Source organism: Cyprinus carpio, chromosome B1 (genome assembly GCF_018340385.1).
Source record: "Cyprinus carpio isolate SPL01 chromosome B1, ASM1834038v1, whole genome shotgun sequence".
In the NCBI taxonomy this organism is placed as follows: Eukaryota; Metazoa; Chordata; class Actinopteri; order Cypriniformes; family Cyprinidae; genus Cyprinus; species Cyprinus carpio.
In genome coordinates, this window is record NC_056597.1 from 16,494,542 (window position 1) to 16,515,891 (window position 21,350).

Consider the following 21,350-nt stretch of genomic DNA (forward strand, 5'->3'; position numbering starts at 1 on the left):
ACAGAAATAAGTCCTCAGGACTGAGCACCAGTTCCCTTGATTCCCTTTTCCTCCGGTTCCTCCTCTGCAGTTATTCCACAAAGCCAAAGCACCTCACAGTGGACAATGCCAGTAGGCAGAAGTGCAGCCTTTGCAGCCAGAAAACTCCAGTCACGTGTGAGACTTGTGCTGTGATGTGCTTTCAGCTGGATAGGAAACATTTTAATGATTGGCATGAAAATAAATGTAACACTGTTAATGGTATTTTTTCTGTTGTTTATTGATGGTGCATTCATTCAAAAAAAAAATAGCATAATATTTAAATTAAATGTTTTGTTAGTTACATTGTAAAGTAGAATAAATAGTTTTGAATGGTTAATGACCTTCATGTAGTTTGTTGGATTATACCTGTGTATTTGGAGTCCCCAAGTGGCATTTTTGAAAACGTGCATTGGTGGGAAAACATTTAAGTGGAATTTGGTTAAACCTGTCAATGTGGTTCCACACTCATTTTAAGGTATTGCCTTGGCTATTGGCCGCCACATACATTTTATCTGCCACAGAATTTTATATAGTCTGTCTATATTAGGAGTGCGTCACAAGAGGAACTCGCGCTTTACCTGCTCATCATGATGCGGAATGGTACAAATAAAACATACTGCTGCTAGCCCCCAAGAGGGTCTGGCTGCTAGTGTATTCGTTGTATGACATTTTTGTCAAAACTCATATGAAACAGACTTGGTTTCGATAAATAAAATTTCATTAAAACGTGCAAAACGTTTTCCGCCAAGACGTGAATAAATTTTACCATTGTTTAATGTATGCAAATTAAGCTACATTTTTGTTGAAAATGAAACAGGCTGAACTGGGGCCATAAACCAACGTAATCTGTGTCCGTGTTTCTCATGACGTCCGTATGGTGTCCTGTGCCTTGCGGAAACGTCCTATCTGAATTCTTGAATTTTTTATTATTTATTTTTATATTTTTATTATTATTATTATTTATTTATTTATTTATTTATTTTTGTGGGGTGGGGTCGAAATTACCATGGTTACAAACAGGCTATGACTCGGAGTTAGAACGTTTCTGCCACGCCCCTGATCCTTTTAAATGAACTGATTCGCGGGAAATGCTTCTCTTACCGAATTATGTAATTTCCTGTGACTCGCGCGCGGAGAAACAAATAATGAACAGAGTCGTTATTGCTCACATCACTGGCACGTTTGATAGTTGATCTTCGAAACAGCTGTATTTTGTGTTTTTGCGGTGTTGTCAGAATATAAAGACACAGACTGGGGCGTATTATTAGCTGTAGTTATCAATGCCACTCATGCATGCACTGCATTGACTTACTATATGATTTGAGTGCTAAAAGGTAGGGCACGTTATACAAAATAGGAATAAAAATACGATATGAAATCGAGTTTACAAAGGCTTAGGTTTGTCTGTTCCATAAAACATGTACTGGCCTCTAATTCACTGTCTCCTCGCTTTCTATTCAGCAGCAAACTTTGCACCGATGGATATTTAGTACTCTCCGATGGATCCAACTGAAAGTAACGTTACCGAGAATGGCATGGAGACCAGGACAGCCAGTAGTGATGAAGATCTTTATATTTGTGACCAGGACAGTGTGGCCAGCAGTGTGGATAGCACAGCAGAGGAAATGTTTTTGAATGGTCTTGACCCTGTTCTAGATCGGTGAGTTTTTCTATATATTTTCATGAAGGTTTGTAATATTGTGTAGCGTTCACATTTATAATGTGGGTTAAATAGTATATTTGATGCAAAGAAATGTGATTGTGTGGACTTCCCCTACAATTAGCAATTCATCATAACAGTTGTAGTTAGTAGGGGGTCCGATGGAATCGTTGAAGATCCATAGAAAATAATCCAACTTTTATAATCATAAAATTCGTAATCATAATAGCAATGGACAGGGGTGTTGCACAGGATCCCGGGCCCTATGCATAGGCAGTCTTGATGGGCCCCCATGCCCCTCCCAAAAAAATTGGAGGTGCATGAAGCAGAGACGTTTTGTACAATTTTCTTGAAACTTCACGTCTTAAAAGCCTGTTTACACCAAGATAAATATTTAGGGCAAAATTTGGTGTGATAAACATAATTTGAATGAACAACTGTTAATGCATCTCTTTGTTCTGACACAAACATTTGCATTCTGTCAGTGTGACAGTTTCTTCTCACACAGAGGTGTTCTTATCTCTTTTCCATCCAATCAATAAGATGCACGCTTTTGGTTATATGCAAAGAGCCAACCAACGACTCCCATAAAACTCATGAACAGACTATTTTGCTAAGCAACATTAAATAGCAAAGGAAGAATTCAGAACTGGCTCTCTTGTCTCTGTACACTTTTATTCAGTGTTTTATGAACAGCATAGCGAAAACCAAAAATCTGAATGGCTGTTTAAAAACATTTAAATAATGATTGACTTACTTTCTTCTCTGCTACAAGCAGGTTAGTAACAAAATTGTGCAGTGCTGTGTACAGGAATAATTGGGGTTACCACTGTATTTTTGCTTTCGGCGCGAACTATCAATAAATTTGCATGTTCATTCAGCCCAGCTGCCATTTTTACGTATTGGTCTGAACTGATAAATAGCATGCAAAACTAAGACTGGACCTTTGTTGTGGTGTGAACAGGCATTTTAATCAACAGAGAATGTACTGTAACTAATTCTGTTCTTTCTTCTGCTTGTGCCATGAATAGGCCTTCATTTGACATTTACACACCAGAGGAGGACTGTGATTCAGAGGCCAACATACAGCAGAGAAAGAGATCTCGTCTGTCTTCCACATGTTCTACTGGAGGAGATGGCGTATCAACAGAAAGGTGGCATAGCTCAGATGAAACGGATGTTGAAGTGCTTCAGTCAGACTTCACACCTGTCCAAGTACCTGGGCCAAAGTTTTTACCACACAAGTGTAGCAGTCCTCTGCAGTTTTTTCAGCTGCTGTTTCCAAAAATAATGATGCAGTCTATTGTAGGGCACACAAATGTCTATGGGACCAAGTGCAAAGATGTGGGTGAGCGCTGGCGCTACATTTCTCTAAAAGACTTGAAGTCGTACATAGGACTTGTAATTTACACGGGTCTTTTGAAGTGCTCTTTACTGACAGAATATTGGAGGGAGTCCCACTACTTCAGTCCATCCTTTCCTGCACAAGTCATGTCTTATGAAACATTTGTGACAATTGCCAATACTCTTCATTTCAGCAATACTAAGGAGGATCAGCAAAATAACTCAAAGAAGGGAACAGCAGCCTATGAACGGTTAGGTAAAATTCTACCTCTGTATCAACTCATTCGAGAGACCTGCAAGACCTATTTTCATCCCTTTCAAAACATCACCATTGATGAAAGAATAATGGCACCACAGCCTAGAACTGGACTCAATGCCATGGAAAACAAATCAACAGATAGAGGGTACAAACTCTTTGCACTGACAGACTGCACCTTTGGTTATACATGGGACTTCTTTATTCACGAGGGGAAGTTACATGAGTCACAGAACGTGGGCCTGAGCTATGAGTCTGTTATGGCATTGGTGGATGAAAATCTGCTGGGCTCTGGGTACAAACTGTTTGTAGATAAATTCTACACAAGCCCCACACTCTTCAGAGACCTTCTGGGTAAAAATATCTTTGCTTGTGGTCCTGTTTTGCCAAGCAGGAAAGGTTTCCCAAAAATCTTGGTGAACAGATTGTCAAAGAATGCTCCACGCGGTACCATGCGTTGGATTAGGGAAGACAATCTTCTCTTTGTTGAGTGGAAAGACTCACAGGAAGTGCAGATGTGCTCCACCTTCCATAAAGCCTATGAAGGTGATACTGTGCAGAGGAAAGTGCAGGGTGATGCACACCGTACCCTTGTGGAGGTTCCCATTCCAGCTGTTCTGTTGGACTACAAAAGGTTAGTAGAATTTCAGTGGTCTTCCTTTGACCTGTTTTAAGTCGCTGGCTCCAGGTATGTTTGAGTTTAGTTTGAGCAGAGGATGGATTGTTTTTCAGCAGTATTCATCACCATGATAATTAAACTTGTGTTACCCAGCTAACCTCCTCCAGAGCCGGTTTTATAATCTGATCTAAACCGGCTTGAATTTGTTGGATTTTGTCAACTCCGAACCTGCTTTGAAACTGTTCAACATGCTTTTAGAGGCCACTTGTGTCATTTAGTTTTGCATGTGTATTATTCACAGGAGTATTTACCTTTTAGGTTTAAAATATTGACTTTTTTTCTTTTCACCCAGGAATGTGGGGACAGTGGAACCATCCAATTTCATCACTGGACATTACAGAGTTCTACATAAACCGAAGAAGTGGTATCAGTGTGTTTTTTATCACCTTTTGGACATCGCCGTAGAGAATGCATTCATTTTGCATGAACTGGTGGCTCAGAGAAAAAAACAAAAAGCTCTGACACGGAAATCATTCCTTGAAACGCTTGTTTTGGAGCTTACAGAAATGGATGCTGAGAATAGGTCTGAATGTGCACCGGTTTCCTTGGCTCTTCCTGTGGCTCCCATCTCATCTTCTCTTTCCACTCCTGTCTCGACTCCTCCCACACCTCCAGAATCATCACTTCCTGAAGTATCCCACAGGCCGAAGCACTTTGTGCCGGATAGTACTGTCGGCAGGCGCAAGTGCAAACTCTGCCAACTGAAAACTCCAGTCATGTGTGTGACTTGCGATGTGCCATTGTGCTTTCAACCAAAGCGTGACTGTTTCAATCAGTGGCATGAAAACAAGTTGTTTATTCATGATGGTTTTGAATTTGAACCGATGTTTGTAGTTTTTCCATTACTTTATTTCCTGACACTTAATTGAATATTCAAATCAAAGTTGTTTTGTTTGTTTTTCTAAAATGGAATTAAATATGGGTAAAATTTCTAATATCATCTGCTTTTGCTCCAGAATATGTGGAACGATCAATGGAGGATATAAAGGAAGAATGTCAGAGCAGCACTACCATTCAAAAGTTTGAGCTTTGAGATTTTTTTTATTTTATTTTTTAATGTTTATGAAAGAAGTTTCTTATACTCACTGAGTCTGCATTTATTTAATTAAAAATACTGTTAAGACTGTAATATAGTGCAACAATATATTTTAAAGCATAACTTATCCTTCTGATGGAAAAACAATATTCATCAGCCATTACTCCAGTCTTCAGCGTTGCATAATCCTTCAGAAATCATTCTGATATAAGAAGCCACATCTGCATCATATCATACAGGCACATTTAACTGTTTTGTTCTATTTTTGACAAACTAGTTTTCACATTTGTTAAATGACACATTTGTGTGACCACCAGTCTGTTGCCTGCTCAAGTGGAAATCTGTGTGGTTTCCTTCCTGACTGAGAAAGACAAACCATTCTTATGTAGGCCTAGTTTGTCAAAACTGACAATGTCAACATGCATAGGAGTCTAAACACAGAGGCCTTTCAGGAAAAAAAAAATCACACTCAAAACTCAAAGATATAAAAATAAAACAATTAAAATACGAGTATATAGTCTATAAGAACATAGGTTTAGGGATACCGTGTGAAACATCAGTTTCTAAATACACAGGATTTATTAACCCTGTGTTAATTATAAACACTGAAATGTGTAGCAAGACCCCAGGATTGCATTTACCCGACCGAGGGTTAACTATGTCAAGTGTGAAGATGTAAAATCCTCTCTTTATGTTCTTTTCATTCAGACCTCAGTGTAAATACAAAAATCGGAATCCTGCAATGTCTTTCTCTTCAACATGGAAAGTGTGTTCAGTGATGCGTAGCAGATTTCATCTTCACTCTGAAAAAAGGTATTTATGTAGGCTACTTAATATCATCAATATTAATATAAAAAATACAAACTGTGGAATGTTTGAGAAGAAATAAGATTGTGGGATGTAAGGATGTAATGTAGTAGCCTACCTCATTATGTCTGTTCTCAGTCTGTATTGTTGCAGGAACTAGGAAATTAAAATAATTTAATTCAGAAAAATAATAACTAATAATTGTTCACAAACCTCTAAAAATTGTGACAATTTATTGTTCATTTTGTGACGATGATAATGTAAATTAATGATCAAATTGTAGCAAATCTTGCAACGTCAGAATAATCAAAGCAGGTGTATGGCACATTATATCTCTGGCAAAGAAAAGAAAGAGTTCAGGAGTGAATGATTACCAGTAGTTTTCCTCTGACAGAAACAGTACACACAGATGGAGGAGAGGAGAGAGAAGAGGAGAACACACACCGGACACACACTGAACAGCAGCGTCCAGCAGAAGTCTGATACAGGAGGTGTGGAGGAGGTGCTCATCCTCTCAGGATGAGGAGACACTGGCTCTAAATCAAACATAAGTGAAAGTAACTACACATTTTTGTATTGACATTTACTTACTTTATAATATATTTGTAAAGATGTTTCCTATGTTGTGTTGCCACGGTGAATTTATCTTGTACATCTTGTATTTGTACCTCCACATCTCTTAAAATATGGTTATATACACATCATGATCTTCAAATTTTTTCATCGGCATAACAGGGTTTTGTCAAATACAGTCTATGGTTTCTTTAAAGTTTACCCAAAAAAACTACATAAAAGAAGAAATATTTTCTTACCCAAGACAGATAGATGAGTACTTCTGTTTCCGTACTGGTACTCAGAACTTATAATGCTGTGTAAATCATGTACTTTTCTTTCTTTCATTGCACAGTAATACAGTCCCTCATCAGAGACACTGACGTTTGTTATATGTAGATCATAGGTGTAACTGGAGCTGTTGTACACAAAACTAAAACGTGGAAACATCCCAGTGAACAGGTTTTCAGCCTCTATTAACAGAGATGGTTGATTCTCATGTGAGCAGTTTCTCCACCAAGCAATGTGTGATCCAAATGGTATGACACAGTCACAGTACAGAGCGATGCTCTCTCCTGCCTTAACTCTTATGTTCATTTGTGTCCCAAACACTCTCTGCTGTTCACAGAACAAAACACCTGCAAAAGCAAATACAAGTTCAAATACAAGAAAGATGACTATCGATCAAATCAAATGAATGCAACAAATAAAGACAAAAATGGACTTACATACAAGCGTGACGACAATAACTATTGCTCGCTCCATCTCAGTGACTGATAAAAAAAAAAAGCAAAGGGTCTTCAATGTAAATGTTGCCCAGCTGATTGTGGTGGGAGGGATTTCTGATAAAAGGCTCTGATATTCTTAGAGGTTGGGGATTTTTTCTTTTGCTTAGATAAAGGGGTTGTGTACATGTATGTTTTTCCATAACCTCTACCCACATATTTTTCCATTCAGGTTTGTCATATAAACTAAACAAGTTCTAAATGTATACACTGGTGCAGTGAGATCTGAAAGTTGTGGTTTTCCTGTTTCCACATAAATCGATTTAAACTCCCCTCTTGAATTGTTAGTTTTAAAAAACAGTATCAGCGGGTTAAAATTGTAAATTGTTGATTATTATAATACATATAGATAATAATAATAATAATAATAATAATAATAATAATAATAAAGAAGTCATTATAGCTATATATTAACACACACACAAAAAAAAAATTCTGTAACAACCACTGGAAACATTTGTGGTTAAAAAACATAAAAGCAAGATTTACCACTTTACAAGAACCCGGGAACAGCATCAAATCATCAAAATATCCTGGAAAACACCCTTTCTGATTGATCAAACATTTCTAAAATTGGTAAGAAAAATGCAGACTCAAACTAGGGAGTTTCATGACACTACATAATTAATGCTAACATCCAACAAGGTGTTTGTTCATTCAAAATAATGACATCAAAAATGTAATTTAGATGCTGTGTCAAAACTTCCACTTATTAAGATGTGACCATTTTAACTACATATCTCTGGAAACAAAAAGGTCTAGGGGTGTGTCTCCAAATGTATTGTTTATTTGCTATTGCTTTAGGTCATATGGTTGAAACATTTTCAATATTATTCTTTATCTAAAATATTCACAGACATTTGTTGTCATTAATCATGCAAAGTTTGTCAAATCCAGACACTAATTTTTGCCTCAAAAGTGTTCACTGTATCAGGTTATTTTCAAAGTGATACAGATCTGTAAACTCCTGCCTGCTGGAATGTACATTTCCAGCAATGTTAACCAATTTGATTAAAGGAATAGTTCACCCTAAAAAGAAAATTAGCTGACAGTGTACTCATCCTCAGGTCATCCATGTGGATAAGCTTGTTTTTTTTTTAAGAGATTCTCTTGCTCAGCAATGGATCCTCTGCAGTGAATGGGTGCCATCAGACAGAGAGTTCAAACAGCTGATAAAAATCACAATAATCCACAAGTTATCCTCACAACTCCAGTTTGTAAAAAAGTACAAGTTTGTAAATAAATCCATCACGAAGATGTTATAACTTACCTAGTCGTCTATCCATAAAATTTCTCCCAGTGAAATCCAGTGGAAAAAGTCATCTTGTCTGAATCATAAGAGGAATATGTACAGATTGAAAAGAGTTCTAAAAAAAATATGTTGATAGGTTTGTTCTGAGAGGACAATAGGGGATGGAGGAGCATTATTATGGATTATGCTCTGGACTGAGGAGTATTTTGGCCAAAAGAGAAAAGTTAAAATGTTGTGATGTATTTGATTCTTACAAATACTTCACAGCAGAAGATATATTGGTAAGCAAGGGAATAAATATGATTTATTTCTCTAAATCATCTACATCTTGGATGGCCTGATAGTGAGTAAATATTAAGCAAATTTTCATTTTTGGGTGAACCATTCCTTTAATATAAATTTTCAATTTGATTTTTATTTTATATTTTCACATGATCATATAGAATGGAAAAGGGCAGGATCCCACAAAATATCTGAAATGTCATTAGGATAAATGTAATTTCAAGAAGAATATTTCTCCAGTCAAATCTATTATATTGCATACTGAAAAAAACGAGAAAAAAAAAAAAAAAAAAAAAAAAAAAAAAAAAAACGCTGCCCCAAGTGTTGTACTGTACATTAAAATCAGATAGACACAACAATAATACTTATATAGGTCATAAAAATATGTGCAAGTCAAGGTCAAAAGGTCAATAAAGTCTGTAAACTAAATTTTGAAAAAAAAAAAAAAAAAAAAGTCGGTTTTTGATGCCAAATATAACATATAATTAAAAACAAATATCATCCTCCTTCATTAAACTGCAGTTTTAAACTTTGGATGATAAGGAGGACTAGCAAAATTGTGAAAAAAGTAATCTTATTTGATCATGTGCTTCTAAATTATTAAATTTATAAATATATATATATTTAATTTTAATTTATAAATAAATGTATTTATTAAATAGCAATTAATAAAAGTTTAATTTTCATACATTATTACTAGTCCTGTAGTAAATACAGTATATTACTTTAACTTTTAATTATTTGGTTTTGTTTTGTCTTCATTTGCCTGAATTATTTTTAATGACGTTTTGTGAAAACAAGTAAATGAAATAAATAAAGTCAAGCTTGTTGTGCTACAGTGATCTGTTAATATGCAAAACTCTCAGTACATCATCACAAATTATTTCAAATGATGAACACATCCGCAATAAAGAAAGAAAAATGTACAATGAATATCTAACTCAACAGCTTCACTGTACAGAACATCTTACGCAGTACAGTGTCTCTTAATCCCACTTGAAAAAGTGCAGTTCTGATTGTTAGTTTCACAACATTGCACCCATTTTGCTGGGGTTCATTTGTTTTGGGTCCTGCATATCAAAGAAAAACCTTTAGCAAGAAAATCCAAGGACACTCCATTCAGCATGTTTAGCTTTGCAAATGTTATAGTTTACAAGGCAGCTTTCCAAACCAGTTTTAGAAGAGATTTTGGCCTTTTAAAAGTGTCTGAATTCCTACTTCTTGTTGACCTTTATGAGTCCTTATCTTTTTCCTTTTCCTTCTTCTTTTTGAATATGTTCTTGAGCTTTGAAGATTTCTTGCCCTTGTCTTTACCGCCAGATTCTGAAGAAGACGAATTTGCAGATTGACCTTCATTTCCAAGAAGGCTTAGGGAAGAGGAAGACATTGAAGCCGCATGACTGAGATCCCCAGGACTAGGCATGAGAGGGTTCTCGTAGGACTTTTCTAGAATGCCGTCATACACTAGTGTGCTGAGCGAGTCTGAGGCTGTTTTCCAGAGCATCAGGGAACTAACGGTGAGGTCAGGTGGGCCAAACTGTCCTGGGTTTGCAACCAGAAACTCCTCCTGCGATATCTTGCGCCTTGGAGCCTCCACAGATAGACCCACCATCTCTCTCTGTATTTTACCAATGGGAGTTTCCACAGAGCTGTCTATTTTGCGTTGTATTCGTTGTGTCTCCATTGCAACTTGCTCATCTCTAGAGATTTTTTTTGAGGGAATTTCCATGCGATTATCCCTGTTCTCTTTAAAGGACTTGCTCCTCTCGACCTCATCTTTCAGTATGTTCCTTGAAGCAATATCCATGGAAATATCTCTTATTTTTAGTCTTTCAAAATCCATGGGCGCATCAAATTCATCTTGTGCCATCATTCGTGAAGGGATGTCTTTGGAAGAATCTGTTTTGCCTAACATCTTAAATTTTTTAGAGCTTTCCACTGAACTATCAAAGGTGGCATCAAAGGAGTTTTCCCTAAACACTCTTCCTCGCTGGATATTGGTTGTAAAATCACGGTTTTCTTTGTGTTTAATTGAAGTGTTCAAGGCATCTGAATATCTAGTTCCACTTGTGGTCTCTGTATCAAATTCTGCTTTTGGTATCCCTCTAGAAATGCTGTCCATATGATCTTTTCTTTCTCTGAGTGATCGTTGTCTCTGACTATCCATGCTGATCGCTGCTGGAGACATCTTTTCTGTAGAGTAGTACCTCATTGTGGCATCGAAAGGTAGATCCCTGGGTAATTTCCTTGAGTCAACGGTGGCCTCAGTTTCCCCTCTACTCAGTTGTTTAGGAGGGTCCACAGAGGCCTCTAGCTCATCTCTAGATGTCTTTCTTGATGGAGTATTAATGTCCAGTTCGTCTCGTGAAACTTTCCTTGAGGTGTTATTTACTAACAAAGACTCGTCCATCTCCTCCTCCGAGATTTTGCGTGAGGGACTGTCGTCTTGTTCATCCAGGGAGATCTTTCGGGGCATTTTATCAGAGAAAATATATTTTCTCCGAGGTGGGACATCAAGGGTGCTGTACATTCTGCTGATGGAGGACCCGATAGAATCTGTATCCGAAGATGTTTCCATAGACTCCCTGTCAGAGAGATGGACACTCAGCAAATGTTCGCCCAAAAAAGATATTCATAAACATTAACCTGGGTTAATAAATGCTCTAAAAATGTTGGTTATTATTAGTTCATGATACCTAATGCATTAGCTAATATTAATGAATTGAACTTTATTATAAAGTATTTTTAAGAATCTCGGAGCTGCTCTTTTCTATACAATGCAAAATCAAAGGACAAAATGCATGGCTGACATACTGTTTTACAAGAGGGGAGAATTTCATATGCTCTTCTTCTTCATCTCCATATCGGCGTAGTGGAGTTCGTATGGGAATGAGGAGGTCTGGGTCAGGTGATACGATGACAGGTGATGGCACAATATGCCCAGATCGGCGAGAGCGTACCAGAGACCGTGGAGAACATTTCAGAGGTGCAACTGTGACTGAAAAGTAAAATATATGATTAATTTACGCCTGTTTCAATAATCTAACATTGAGTAATCTAATTTAAATTACTTAAAGGGATAGTTCACCCAAAATGAAAATTCTGTCATTAATTACTCACTCTCATGTTGTTCAAAATCTATAAGACATTCGTTCAATTTTGGAACACAAATTAAGATATTTTTGATGAAATCTGAGAGCTTTCTGACCCTGCATAGACAGCAAGGGAACTATCATGTTCAAGGTAGTTCCCTTGAACATGATAGTTCCCTTGAAAGCTAGTAAGGACATCGTTAAATATGATGTGATATCAGTGGTTCAACCTTAATTTTATGAAGCTGCGAGAATACTTTTTGTGCGTAAAGAAAACGAAAATAACGACAAGAGTACAACGACGCAGGTTCAGAAAGCTCTCTGATTTCATCAAAAATATCTTAATTTGTGTCTTATTGGTTTGAAACAACATGAGGGTAAGTAATTAATGACAGAATTTTCATTTTAACCCTTTAAAAGTGCTATAATGTGTTAAGTTATTTTTTCCATAACATGCATACATTTTCCTGATTTATATTAAATTGAAATCTGATTGGCTGACATATTCATCTCATTTTGTCTTATTTTTATAAAAACTGAAAAAAGAAAACACATTTAACTAAGAAAGAAAAAACCCATGTACCAACCAGGAATCTGTGGTATAATCTGAGGTATTTCTTCCTCCATGTCCTCCACCGAAACAGGCACTTGATAGGATTGCATTGCAGACCGGGGCATTAGCATCCAGTTGGGGTCTGGGTAGAGTGTAGCAGTGAGACTGGGCAGGCCCGCGTTTTTCATCACAGGAAAACCACACAAGCTCTCAATCTGCTGCCAACGGTGCAAACGCTCCCGTAGACAAGCAGTCACCTCTGCTAGTGCATTCCTTTAACAAAATACATACAGTATGCATGTCATTGTAAGCCCATACTAAGTCTACTCCTGATCCAGATGTTTTCTTGAAATTTAAAATTTAGCAGATAAACTAGCCCCAAAAAATTGTTTGGGACCCATATTGAAAAAATTATAAATGATATTCCCTTGCATTATTTATTCAGAGTGTCTTAAGTTTAAAATGGGAATAAACAAATTACTTGGCCTCCAGAATTCTCTGATCCACTTGATCCAATGAGGAGCTATGTGCGACATGTAGCGTACCAAACACAGAACTCCTCTTTTTCTTGATCTTCTCAGCCTGTGCAAAAATACAAAGTGATTGACTAATACAATTTTAAACATTCACACAAAACTGAAAAATTGCTTAGAATTTACTCAAGCTCAGACCATCTAAGATGTAGATAAGTTCGTTTTTTTAATCTGAACAGATTTAGAGAAATTTACATTTGCATTACATCACTTGCTCACCAATGAATCCTCTGCAGTGAATGGGTGCCGTCAGAATGAGAGTCCAAACAGCTTATAAAAACATCACAATAATCACCCCAGTCTGTCAGAAAACATTGTGTGAAGCAAAAAGCTACGTGTTTGAAAGATGATTGGGGGGGGGTCTAATGCTATTTCATGCATTCTGAGTTATTTACACTGTTAAAGAGTTGGATTGTCATGCTAAACATGGCCAAAGTTTCAAAAAACGATTTGGATGTATGATGAAGTATTTCAAAGCCAAATATAGACCTTCCGGACTATCAATTTTTTTTTTTTTTTTTTGAAAGTGAAAAAGTGAAAGTGACGTGACATACAGCCAAGTATGGTGACCCATACTCGGAATTCGTGCTCTGCTTTTAACCCATCCAAAGTGCACACACACAGCAGTGAACACATACACACCGTGAACACACACCCGGAGCAGTGGGCAGCCATTTATGCTGCGGCACCTGGGGAGCAGTTGGGGGTTCGGTGCCTTGCTCAAGGGCACCTCAGTCGTGGTATTGAGGGTGGAGAGAGCGCTGTACATTCACTCCCCCCGCCTACAATTCCTGCCAGCCCGAGACTCGAACTCACAACCCTTGGGTTGCAAGTCCAACACTCTGACCATTGGGCCATGACTTCACGACTTCCCTTGATCATGGCTCTTCATGATTGTACAAATTTAGAGTAAAAAAAGGGTCATGAAGGTGGAATCCCTTGTATGGGCACTTCTTCCGGAAGAGTGGGTGCACATGTCAACCAGAGCGAGCGCAAGAGCACACCCATCGGCGCGCTTCATTTGGCAGTGCTGCACAGGACTTGCTTGAGAAAAATGTCTCCAAAGAAGTGTGTTTTTCTGTTGTGAGGTAAAGATAACCCCTTGTTCAGCTTCCCAAAGAACCCAGCGTTACGTGAACATTGAATGCAGTTTGTTTTCCAGGGCAGCAACAGAGTTTCGCAAGTGTGTTTGTTCCCATCATTTCAGTGACGAATGTTTTATAAACAAGGCCCAGTTCGCCGCTGGATTTGCACATCGTTTGATACTGAAAGATAGAGCATTCCCAGCAATAAAAGATCCCAGTCATGATTTGGAACTGCAGACGGCAAGTAAAATGCATCAAAATTCTGTGTTTTGTTAGCAGTCGGCACACAAGTGCTTGTGACTCTTTAGCTCCACCCACAGCATGCCTCCAGAAGCAGGAAGCAATGGTTTTAAATTAAAAATGTGTTAATGATGGATTTGTTAATTGATGGACTTGGGTCGTGGGTTAACATGGGATTACTTGTGGATTATTGTGATTCTTTTATTAGCAATTTGAACTCTCATTCTGATGGTACCCATTCACTGCAAAGGATCCATTGGTGAGCAAGTGATTTAATGTTAAAATTCGCAGAATGAGTTCCTATGAAGAAACAAATTTATCTACATCTTGGATGGTCTGTGGGGTGAGTACATTTTCAGTAAATTCTCATCTTTGGGTGAACAATTCCTTTAATTCAAAAGGCAAAACAACTGACACCTGAAAATATGAATCACTGTGTGTTTGATTCTATGCATAATAATACATTTGAGAGTCATTCCTCTCTAAAATACCTCATCTTTAGCCGTGAATAGTTGTTGTTCTGCACTTTGCTTCTTGACGTTGTAGTACTGGACCTCTACCTCATGGGAGAGCTGTAGCCACAGCTGCAAAGATTCAGGAACTGACCAGAGGTACTGCATGTCTTTCTCGGCCCTCTTCAATGCATCACGCACCTGTACAAGGAGCCCAGAGAACCGTGGGGTTTTGTGGAGTCTTGTTAGGATAGGTTAACACTGAGAAGTGCAGATCCTTACCTGTTGAAGCTCTTCTTCTGCATACCAAAGACGGGTGAGTTCACTCACGGCTCCATCTCGAAGTTTGTGCAGGCGGTTGGCCTCTTCCTGAGCACCCTGAATCTCGTCTCTCATCTTTTCCTCTAGATTCCTCTTCTCTACTGCCACTGTGCGCTTCTCTTCTTGGGCCTTTTCCAACCTTTTAAAAATTCAAAATGCAGCGTTTATGCGGCAAGATCCTGCAAAAATGCTCTTCAATGTCACTCTCTCATGTATGACGTGTTGGAAAGTCTCATTTTAGTCAATTGATTCCTAATGATTTAAATGAACTAGTTTAAAAGCTAATTATATATTTTAAATATATAATCATATTTTTTTAGTTTAGGGAGGGTATTGATTTAGGACCTTATTAATCCAAACAATATAATTTAATTAAAAAAAAAAAAATCACTACACTTAACAAAAATCAAAAGTTTGGTAATATTAATATAATAAAAATAAGACCACCAGTAAAACTACTACTGGATTACTGAATTCTGAAAAATTATAAACTGTGACTTGTTGAATAAAAGTACAAATCCAACAAGTTGAATTGTTTAAACTCTTGCTGAATGTGATCATTCAGAAATCTTGAAGATGTACTCACTGCTCCTGTAAGTCTCTGAGGCTTTGTTCAGCTCGTTGCAAGCTTTCCAGGTCCTTCATCATCTTTGAAATATGTATCTTAGATGATTTATTCTGTACTTGTGCAAACCAGCATCCGCCAATCCCCATTACTACAGACACTATCAGAACCAGGTCTTTCATCCAGTTGTGTGGGGGTCCTGGAGCAAAGGTACATGGGGATATTAGTCAGGCAGTCAATGAAACATGAAACATAATGTGACGACTGTGTGTTTATTTCGCACTCAGAGAGTCATTCTCCTGTGTGTTCTCAAAAGGGGTGCATTGATATTTGATTTCACATGTGCTTAAATGATACACATCAGTCAGAGCTATATTTAATAATGACATTTAAAAAGCCACAACTGTTTGATCAGAATTCATTATACTGTGGCTTCAGTCAATTAATGATCTGATTTTCAATTAAAGCATACAACGCATACAATTCAATCAATGAATTGAATCACTGCTACCAGAGTGCAAAACGCAATTTGACTTCATAATGACTTCACTGAAATGTTCATATCTTGAATGTATAACAGTTTGAAACATGGTTATTTAAAAATAATTACATTCTGTGTCAATATATGTCAAGTGTATACATACGTGTAGGTGAGCCAAACAGCACTACATCCAGGGCTTTGAGCTTGAGTTTTTGTTTGTGTTGCTGGTCCTGGATCTTCAGATATGTGCTCATAAATGATGGCTCATTGGAAGCAATCCTGTAAATACAAACCAAGAAACTATTAGCTATGCCACTTAATCAATTAGATTAAGTAAACACATTACTATTCAAATGTTTGGGTTCAGCAAAATTTGTTTTTAAAGAAATTAATTTTTATATTCAGCACTTATGCATTAAATTTATCAAAGTAAAGACATTTATAATGTTACTAAAGATCTCTTTTTTAAAATAAATACTGTTCTTTTGAACTTCCTATTCATCAAAGAATCATAAAAAAAAGTTATCACAGTTTCCATTCCGATAATAATAAGAAAACGTTTCTTGAGCAGCAAATCAACATATCAAAATGATTTCTGTAGGATCATGGGACACTAGAGACTGGAGTAATGGCAGCTGAACAGTCAGCTTTGCATCACAGGAATAAATTGCATTTAAATATATCTTAAAATAGAAAAGAGTTATTTTAAATAATCTTTTTTTTTTTTAAGTTTTTTCTGTATTTTTGAAAGGTAGTATCACATTTATTTAAAACACTTACCTAATTTTGCACTATAATGTTTTCATTCAGTTTTTTTGTGATTTCTTGTGCTGTTAAAAATATCTGTATAATAGTTTATTGTAATTGTGATTACCACTGTAAATTTATATGCCTAAAAAAAATTGGTTTGGCTAAAAATGATCTATATATGTGATTTATATTTATAAATAGTATATAAGGATTTGTAAGAATTTTACATTTCAAGCTGTGCATTTACATTTTAGATGCTGTTGAAACATCTATAGTGTATGTTTCAATATCTGTCCAAACATACAAAAGTGTTAGGTGCAAATGTCTGTCGAATGAACACTAATGAGATCAGGCTGATATGAGAGGGCACTTACCAAAACTTTAGACAATCAAATTTAAAATGATTCAAGGCTTTCATTTGGCTTTCAAACTTTTATTTGGTTCAGTCTTGATTTGTCTCACCTGGGCAAGGTGTTCCCATTGACACGCAGCTCTTTGAAGCCCTTTTCATACTGAGGCAACTCAACAAACTCTCTTAACCACCTCAAGACATCCTCCTGAGTCCAGTTATGAACTAACAGAGTGAAAGGAAGTAGTGAAAAAAAAAACAAAAGAGATGGAAAAAGTGACTATTTTACAATGAAAACATGGCAAGACTCAATGATGGAGACCATCTTACCCTCAGAAGATTTCCAGCCCTTCCAAAGCTCCTCCAAAGTGATATGCTGGTCCTCGTGATGGAGTTTACTGTGTTTGTTTGCCTGTTGTTGCTGCTGCATATCTTCAATGATGAACTACAGTAAGAAACAAAGAAGAGATATGGATGCACGAGTAATTGATTTAAATGAACACAAATCCTACAAATGCAGTGACACTTAAAACAACAGCTGAGTCAATTGAGTCTGGGAATGTGTTTTGGTATCTGTCTCTGCTGTAATTAGATGCACCACTTGATTCCAGGCTTCTTCGGTGCTTACATCTACAGTATCTAAGCAATATCTATAGCAACAAGGAAAAGTAACCCAATACCAGAGACTCGGACATACTTTAGGACATTACTTAGAAACTCATCCCCCTCTGCTATGTTCTCCCAGTGCCAAGCCTGGACAGTTTGTCTTAGGTGCTGGGTGGAAACATGTGTTTCTAAATTGACCAACAGGCTCAGGAGAGAAACTCAAGGGTGCTATGGCATAACACTTCAGCTCTTACTCAAACATCACATAAGCATACCAATGGTAAAACTGAGCTTGTTAGTCTGAGTGTGAGTTTAGAAGTTTTACATCCTCAGACTACATTCAATTTATTCTACCACTTGTTCAAATAGCAGCAACAAGATGTAATACAAGAGGAAAGGATAATTAGGCACATGGTTATGATTTAAAGTTGGGCTGCATGATTTAGAATATTGGAATATTGGCTGTTGGGAGTTCTGTTGGAGTGTAATATCTCACTCATATCAGATTTGATGATTGACGATCAGAAAGAACTTTTAAAAAATGCCTATTGCATTTTTGCCTTTAAATTTTTGCCTATTACATAAAGTGTTTTTTTTTTAGGGAAAGAGTGGGATTAGAGGCTCAAAATTATCTATCTATCTATATCTGTATATTAGATTTATAATACTAACAGAATACAAAGGATTTTGTGGATTTCTAAAGTTTACATTTTAGATGCAGTTGAAACGTCTATATTGTATGTTTCAATATTCACAGAAAATTCCAGGTCTGCTGTGTTTGTTTGCAGGACTGAACAGTTTGGTGAAATTTAGTGATTATATATCAGGTTGGGTGTATACTAATAATAATGATGATAAAGAAGAAGAAGAATTATAATAACTACTGCTACTATTAAATATAAAAACCAAAATAAGAAATATTATTCTTGTAATTTTTCACTGTAATATGATTTAAATGTTTAAGAAAAAAAATATAACAATTTTATTTTACATTACAGCTGTAAAATTACAATACTAATATTTATGTCTATCTTAATTTCTTCATTTTCAAATGTTTCAAATTATGCCTAACATGCAGAGCATATATTTAGTTAGTTAAATTGCAACCTTTGTGATAACTGCACTAATCTGTTTTACGGTTTTAGTTTTATTTTGTTTAAATGTGCAGCTCTTGTTTAAAGACTTTGAAAGGATATTCTTAAAAATATGTATAGTTATGATAAATTGATAAAATATTTAATCAGCTGTTTCATAAAACTTTATTGGCCAGGAGGTGTGGAAACCCAGCGGGATTCACGTTAGGGTGCGAGAAAACTTGACTTGTGTTCTTGTGAACATCTGTGAATGCTTAGTTACCTCAACACTCTCCTCCACCTCAATGCCTCCATCCTGATCATCATCCATCTCTCTGTGGATGTGCTGAAGAGCCTCCAGACTGAAGCGGTCAGCCTCTGTCATACATGGAGGGCTCACTCGCAGACATGGATCTGTGTTGAAAAAATGGACAGAAGAGTTAATCCAGTAAACATTTGCAATGTCAACATGTTACCATTTCACTGCAAATTTCATGGATCTTCAAAATGTGCAGTTAGAAGTCTGAGGTTTAGCGAATGTTTTATATTATTTTTAAATATTTGGTGGCGCACACGTGCCTGTTGAGGTCACAGTCGTGTCCTTGTAGAGTCCAAGGTGCTGCTGTTCATCGCTGGAACAGACGCAGATGATGAGTCCGCGCAGCACTAGTAGTACGGTGAGGCAGAACTTATGCATCGCAGGGTTCAAGTGCCGCTTACTGTCTATGATTTAAAAAACACATGTGCATCCAAATGCAACGTTACGTGATAGTGATGCTATAAACAGCTCCAGCTCCAAGAAAAGCTTGGGCGCACCGGTTAGAAAAGCACCAGTGTAGGCATTTCACAAACACACAAAAAACGAGAAACTATTCGAAATGTTTGTTTCCAACCGCAAAGTAAAATCACAGCACTTAAACATACATCCCAAAAGTTTTTCAAAAACGGCTTCCTTGTTATATCCCAAAGCAATGGAAGCACAAAGTAAACTGAAGAATACAAATTTAACGAAAGAATGTATTTCCCTTTATAAACACGGAGTCCAGAACAAAAATACGATGACAAAGAGTCCTTAATAGTCTTTAAATAGAAGTCCTTCTGAAAGCCGGGTTACTTATGAAGAAGCGATAGTAGCCTACTTCTCTTTAGGAACGTTTAATAAGTGTCCATGAAAGTGTTCTAGTTATTAAATGTCACCAAACTTTGCGTGCTCGCATTTTGCGCCTGTCTGCTCTTCTAATGCCAAAAGCGATCTCACTAATCCTTAAGCGGCGCTTGGCTCATGAATATTAATTAGATTGCATGGCGCTTACCAAGTAAACTGATTTGCTGATAGGCAGACGTTAACTTGGGATGTGAATATTTATTAGTTTATGTGATTGGACGCTAAGGAGCAACGTCAGTATTAATATATTAATAGTAATAATGTAATAAAATATTTAATAACGGGTAAAAATATTGTTCAAAACTATTAAAAATGCAATTTATACAACATTACTTGAATGTACCCTACTTAGTCATTAACAGCTTTCATTTGTGAATTAATTTGTGGGGCTTTAAGTAAAACAATGTCTTAAAATGTTGACTAAAATAGTTTATAATATTGTTTTGTTGTTAATTTACTTATTTCATGAGTCCTGTTTTGGACCTTATTGACTTTCATTGTATCCACGAAAACAGGTGCTTAATTCTTATATTATTTTAACTTAACTTATTTTATTTTAATTTGGGAGCATATCTACACCCAACTCTAGACTTATGAAATGCCAAGTTAGACAAAATTAGGCAATCTTTATTAATAAGCGTTAATCAAAAACATTAATTTGGAGGGCTTTTACGGTAAAACACCACATTTACTCTCTTATATAGACCTACACGTACACACACACACACACTCAATGCACAAACACACACACAATCCTGGCCTCAGGATTAAATTTAGAGCCCTATCAGATTAACATGGTCGAGGACTCATACACACAGAAATGTCAACAGAAGAAAGTTTCATGTTACACCTCAACAACCTCATATGGTCCAAAAATAAAACTGGGGCTTGAGCGAGTGGATGCCAAGCAGTGGGGGGAAGCGTTTGGCCTTCGAAGCATGTACAAGTGACAGGTGTCTGTCATTGTAATTCAGGGCAAACTCACTTCAAAGTGAATATGAGAAACACCATCTCATTTCTGCCCCTGGTGGCCAGCATAGATGTCACCAATCTATAATGGGAAAAATACATTCTGTAGGCTTTGCTTCTCATGACGTATCATTTAGCACACAATGTCCTTGTTGACTTTAAAACATGGGCTTGGTTGTATGTGTGTTTTAAACTGTCTGTTTGAGGTTTCTTTCCCTCTGGTTAGTGTTGGTGATGTTTGGGAAATAATTTATGGGATTCCACCATAATACCTGCAGAATCCATCATAACCAGTACAGTGAGAACAGATTTGCTTGTTCAGATCAATTATCATTTCAAGAGCCTTAGTGGTGTTAAGGTGCAATTTGTTGTTGGCACACCACAAAGTAAGTCAATCCGTTTCCCTACTGTGAATACTTGCATCTCAATTTATATTGCGAGC

At 36.8% G+C, this 21,350-nt stretch overlaps 2 protein-coding genes across 3 annotated transcripts; one reads left to right on the forward strand and one right to left on the reverse strand.

The window, feature by feature from the left end:
* The first annotated feature begins 1,083 nt into the window (after positions 1–1,083).
* On the forward strand, positions 1,084–5,103 carry LOC109091083 (piggyBac transposable element-derived protein 4-like). Of its 2 annotated transcripts, none has more exons than XM_042716735.1 (4): positions 1,084–1,355; positions 1,483–1,681; positions 2,713–3,915; positions 4,253–5,103. In XM_042716735.1, the coding sequence occupies exons 2-4, from the start codon at positions 1,521–1,523 to the stop codon at positions 4,827–4,829; spliced, it is 1,941 nt and encodes a 646-aa protein (XP_042572669.1). In that variant the 5' UTR covers positions 1,084–1,355; positions 1,483–1,520; the 3' UTR covers positions 4,830–5,103. The 2 variants fall into 2 exon arrangements, with proteins under 2 accessions (XP_042572669.1, XP_042572670.1); XM_042716736.1 differs by having other exon boundaries at positions 1,486–1,681.
* A 2,802-nt stretch (positions 5,104–7,905) lies between these two features.
* On the reverse strand, positions 7,906–20,058 carry stim2a (tromal interaction molecule 2a). The gene is made up of 12 exons (XM_042716737.1): positions 19,354–20,058; positions 19,058–19,188; positions 17,426–17,540; positions 17,209–17,320; positions 16,160–16,275; positions 15,537–15,714; positions 14,912–15,089; positions 14,669–14,830; positions 12,801–12,901; positions 12,354–12,592; positions 11,489–11,672; positions 7,906–11,259 (listed from the first exon to the last, which is right to left on the reverse strand). The coding sequence occupies exons 1-12, from the start codon at positions 19,469–19,471 to the stop codon at positions 9,906–9,908; spliced, it is 2,988 nt and encodes a 995-aa protein (XP_042572671.1). The 5' UTR covers positions 19,472–20,058; the 3' UTR covers positions 7,906–9,905.
* Positions 20,059–21,350: the final 1,292 nt, after the last annotated feature.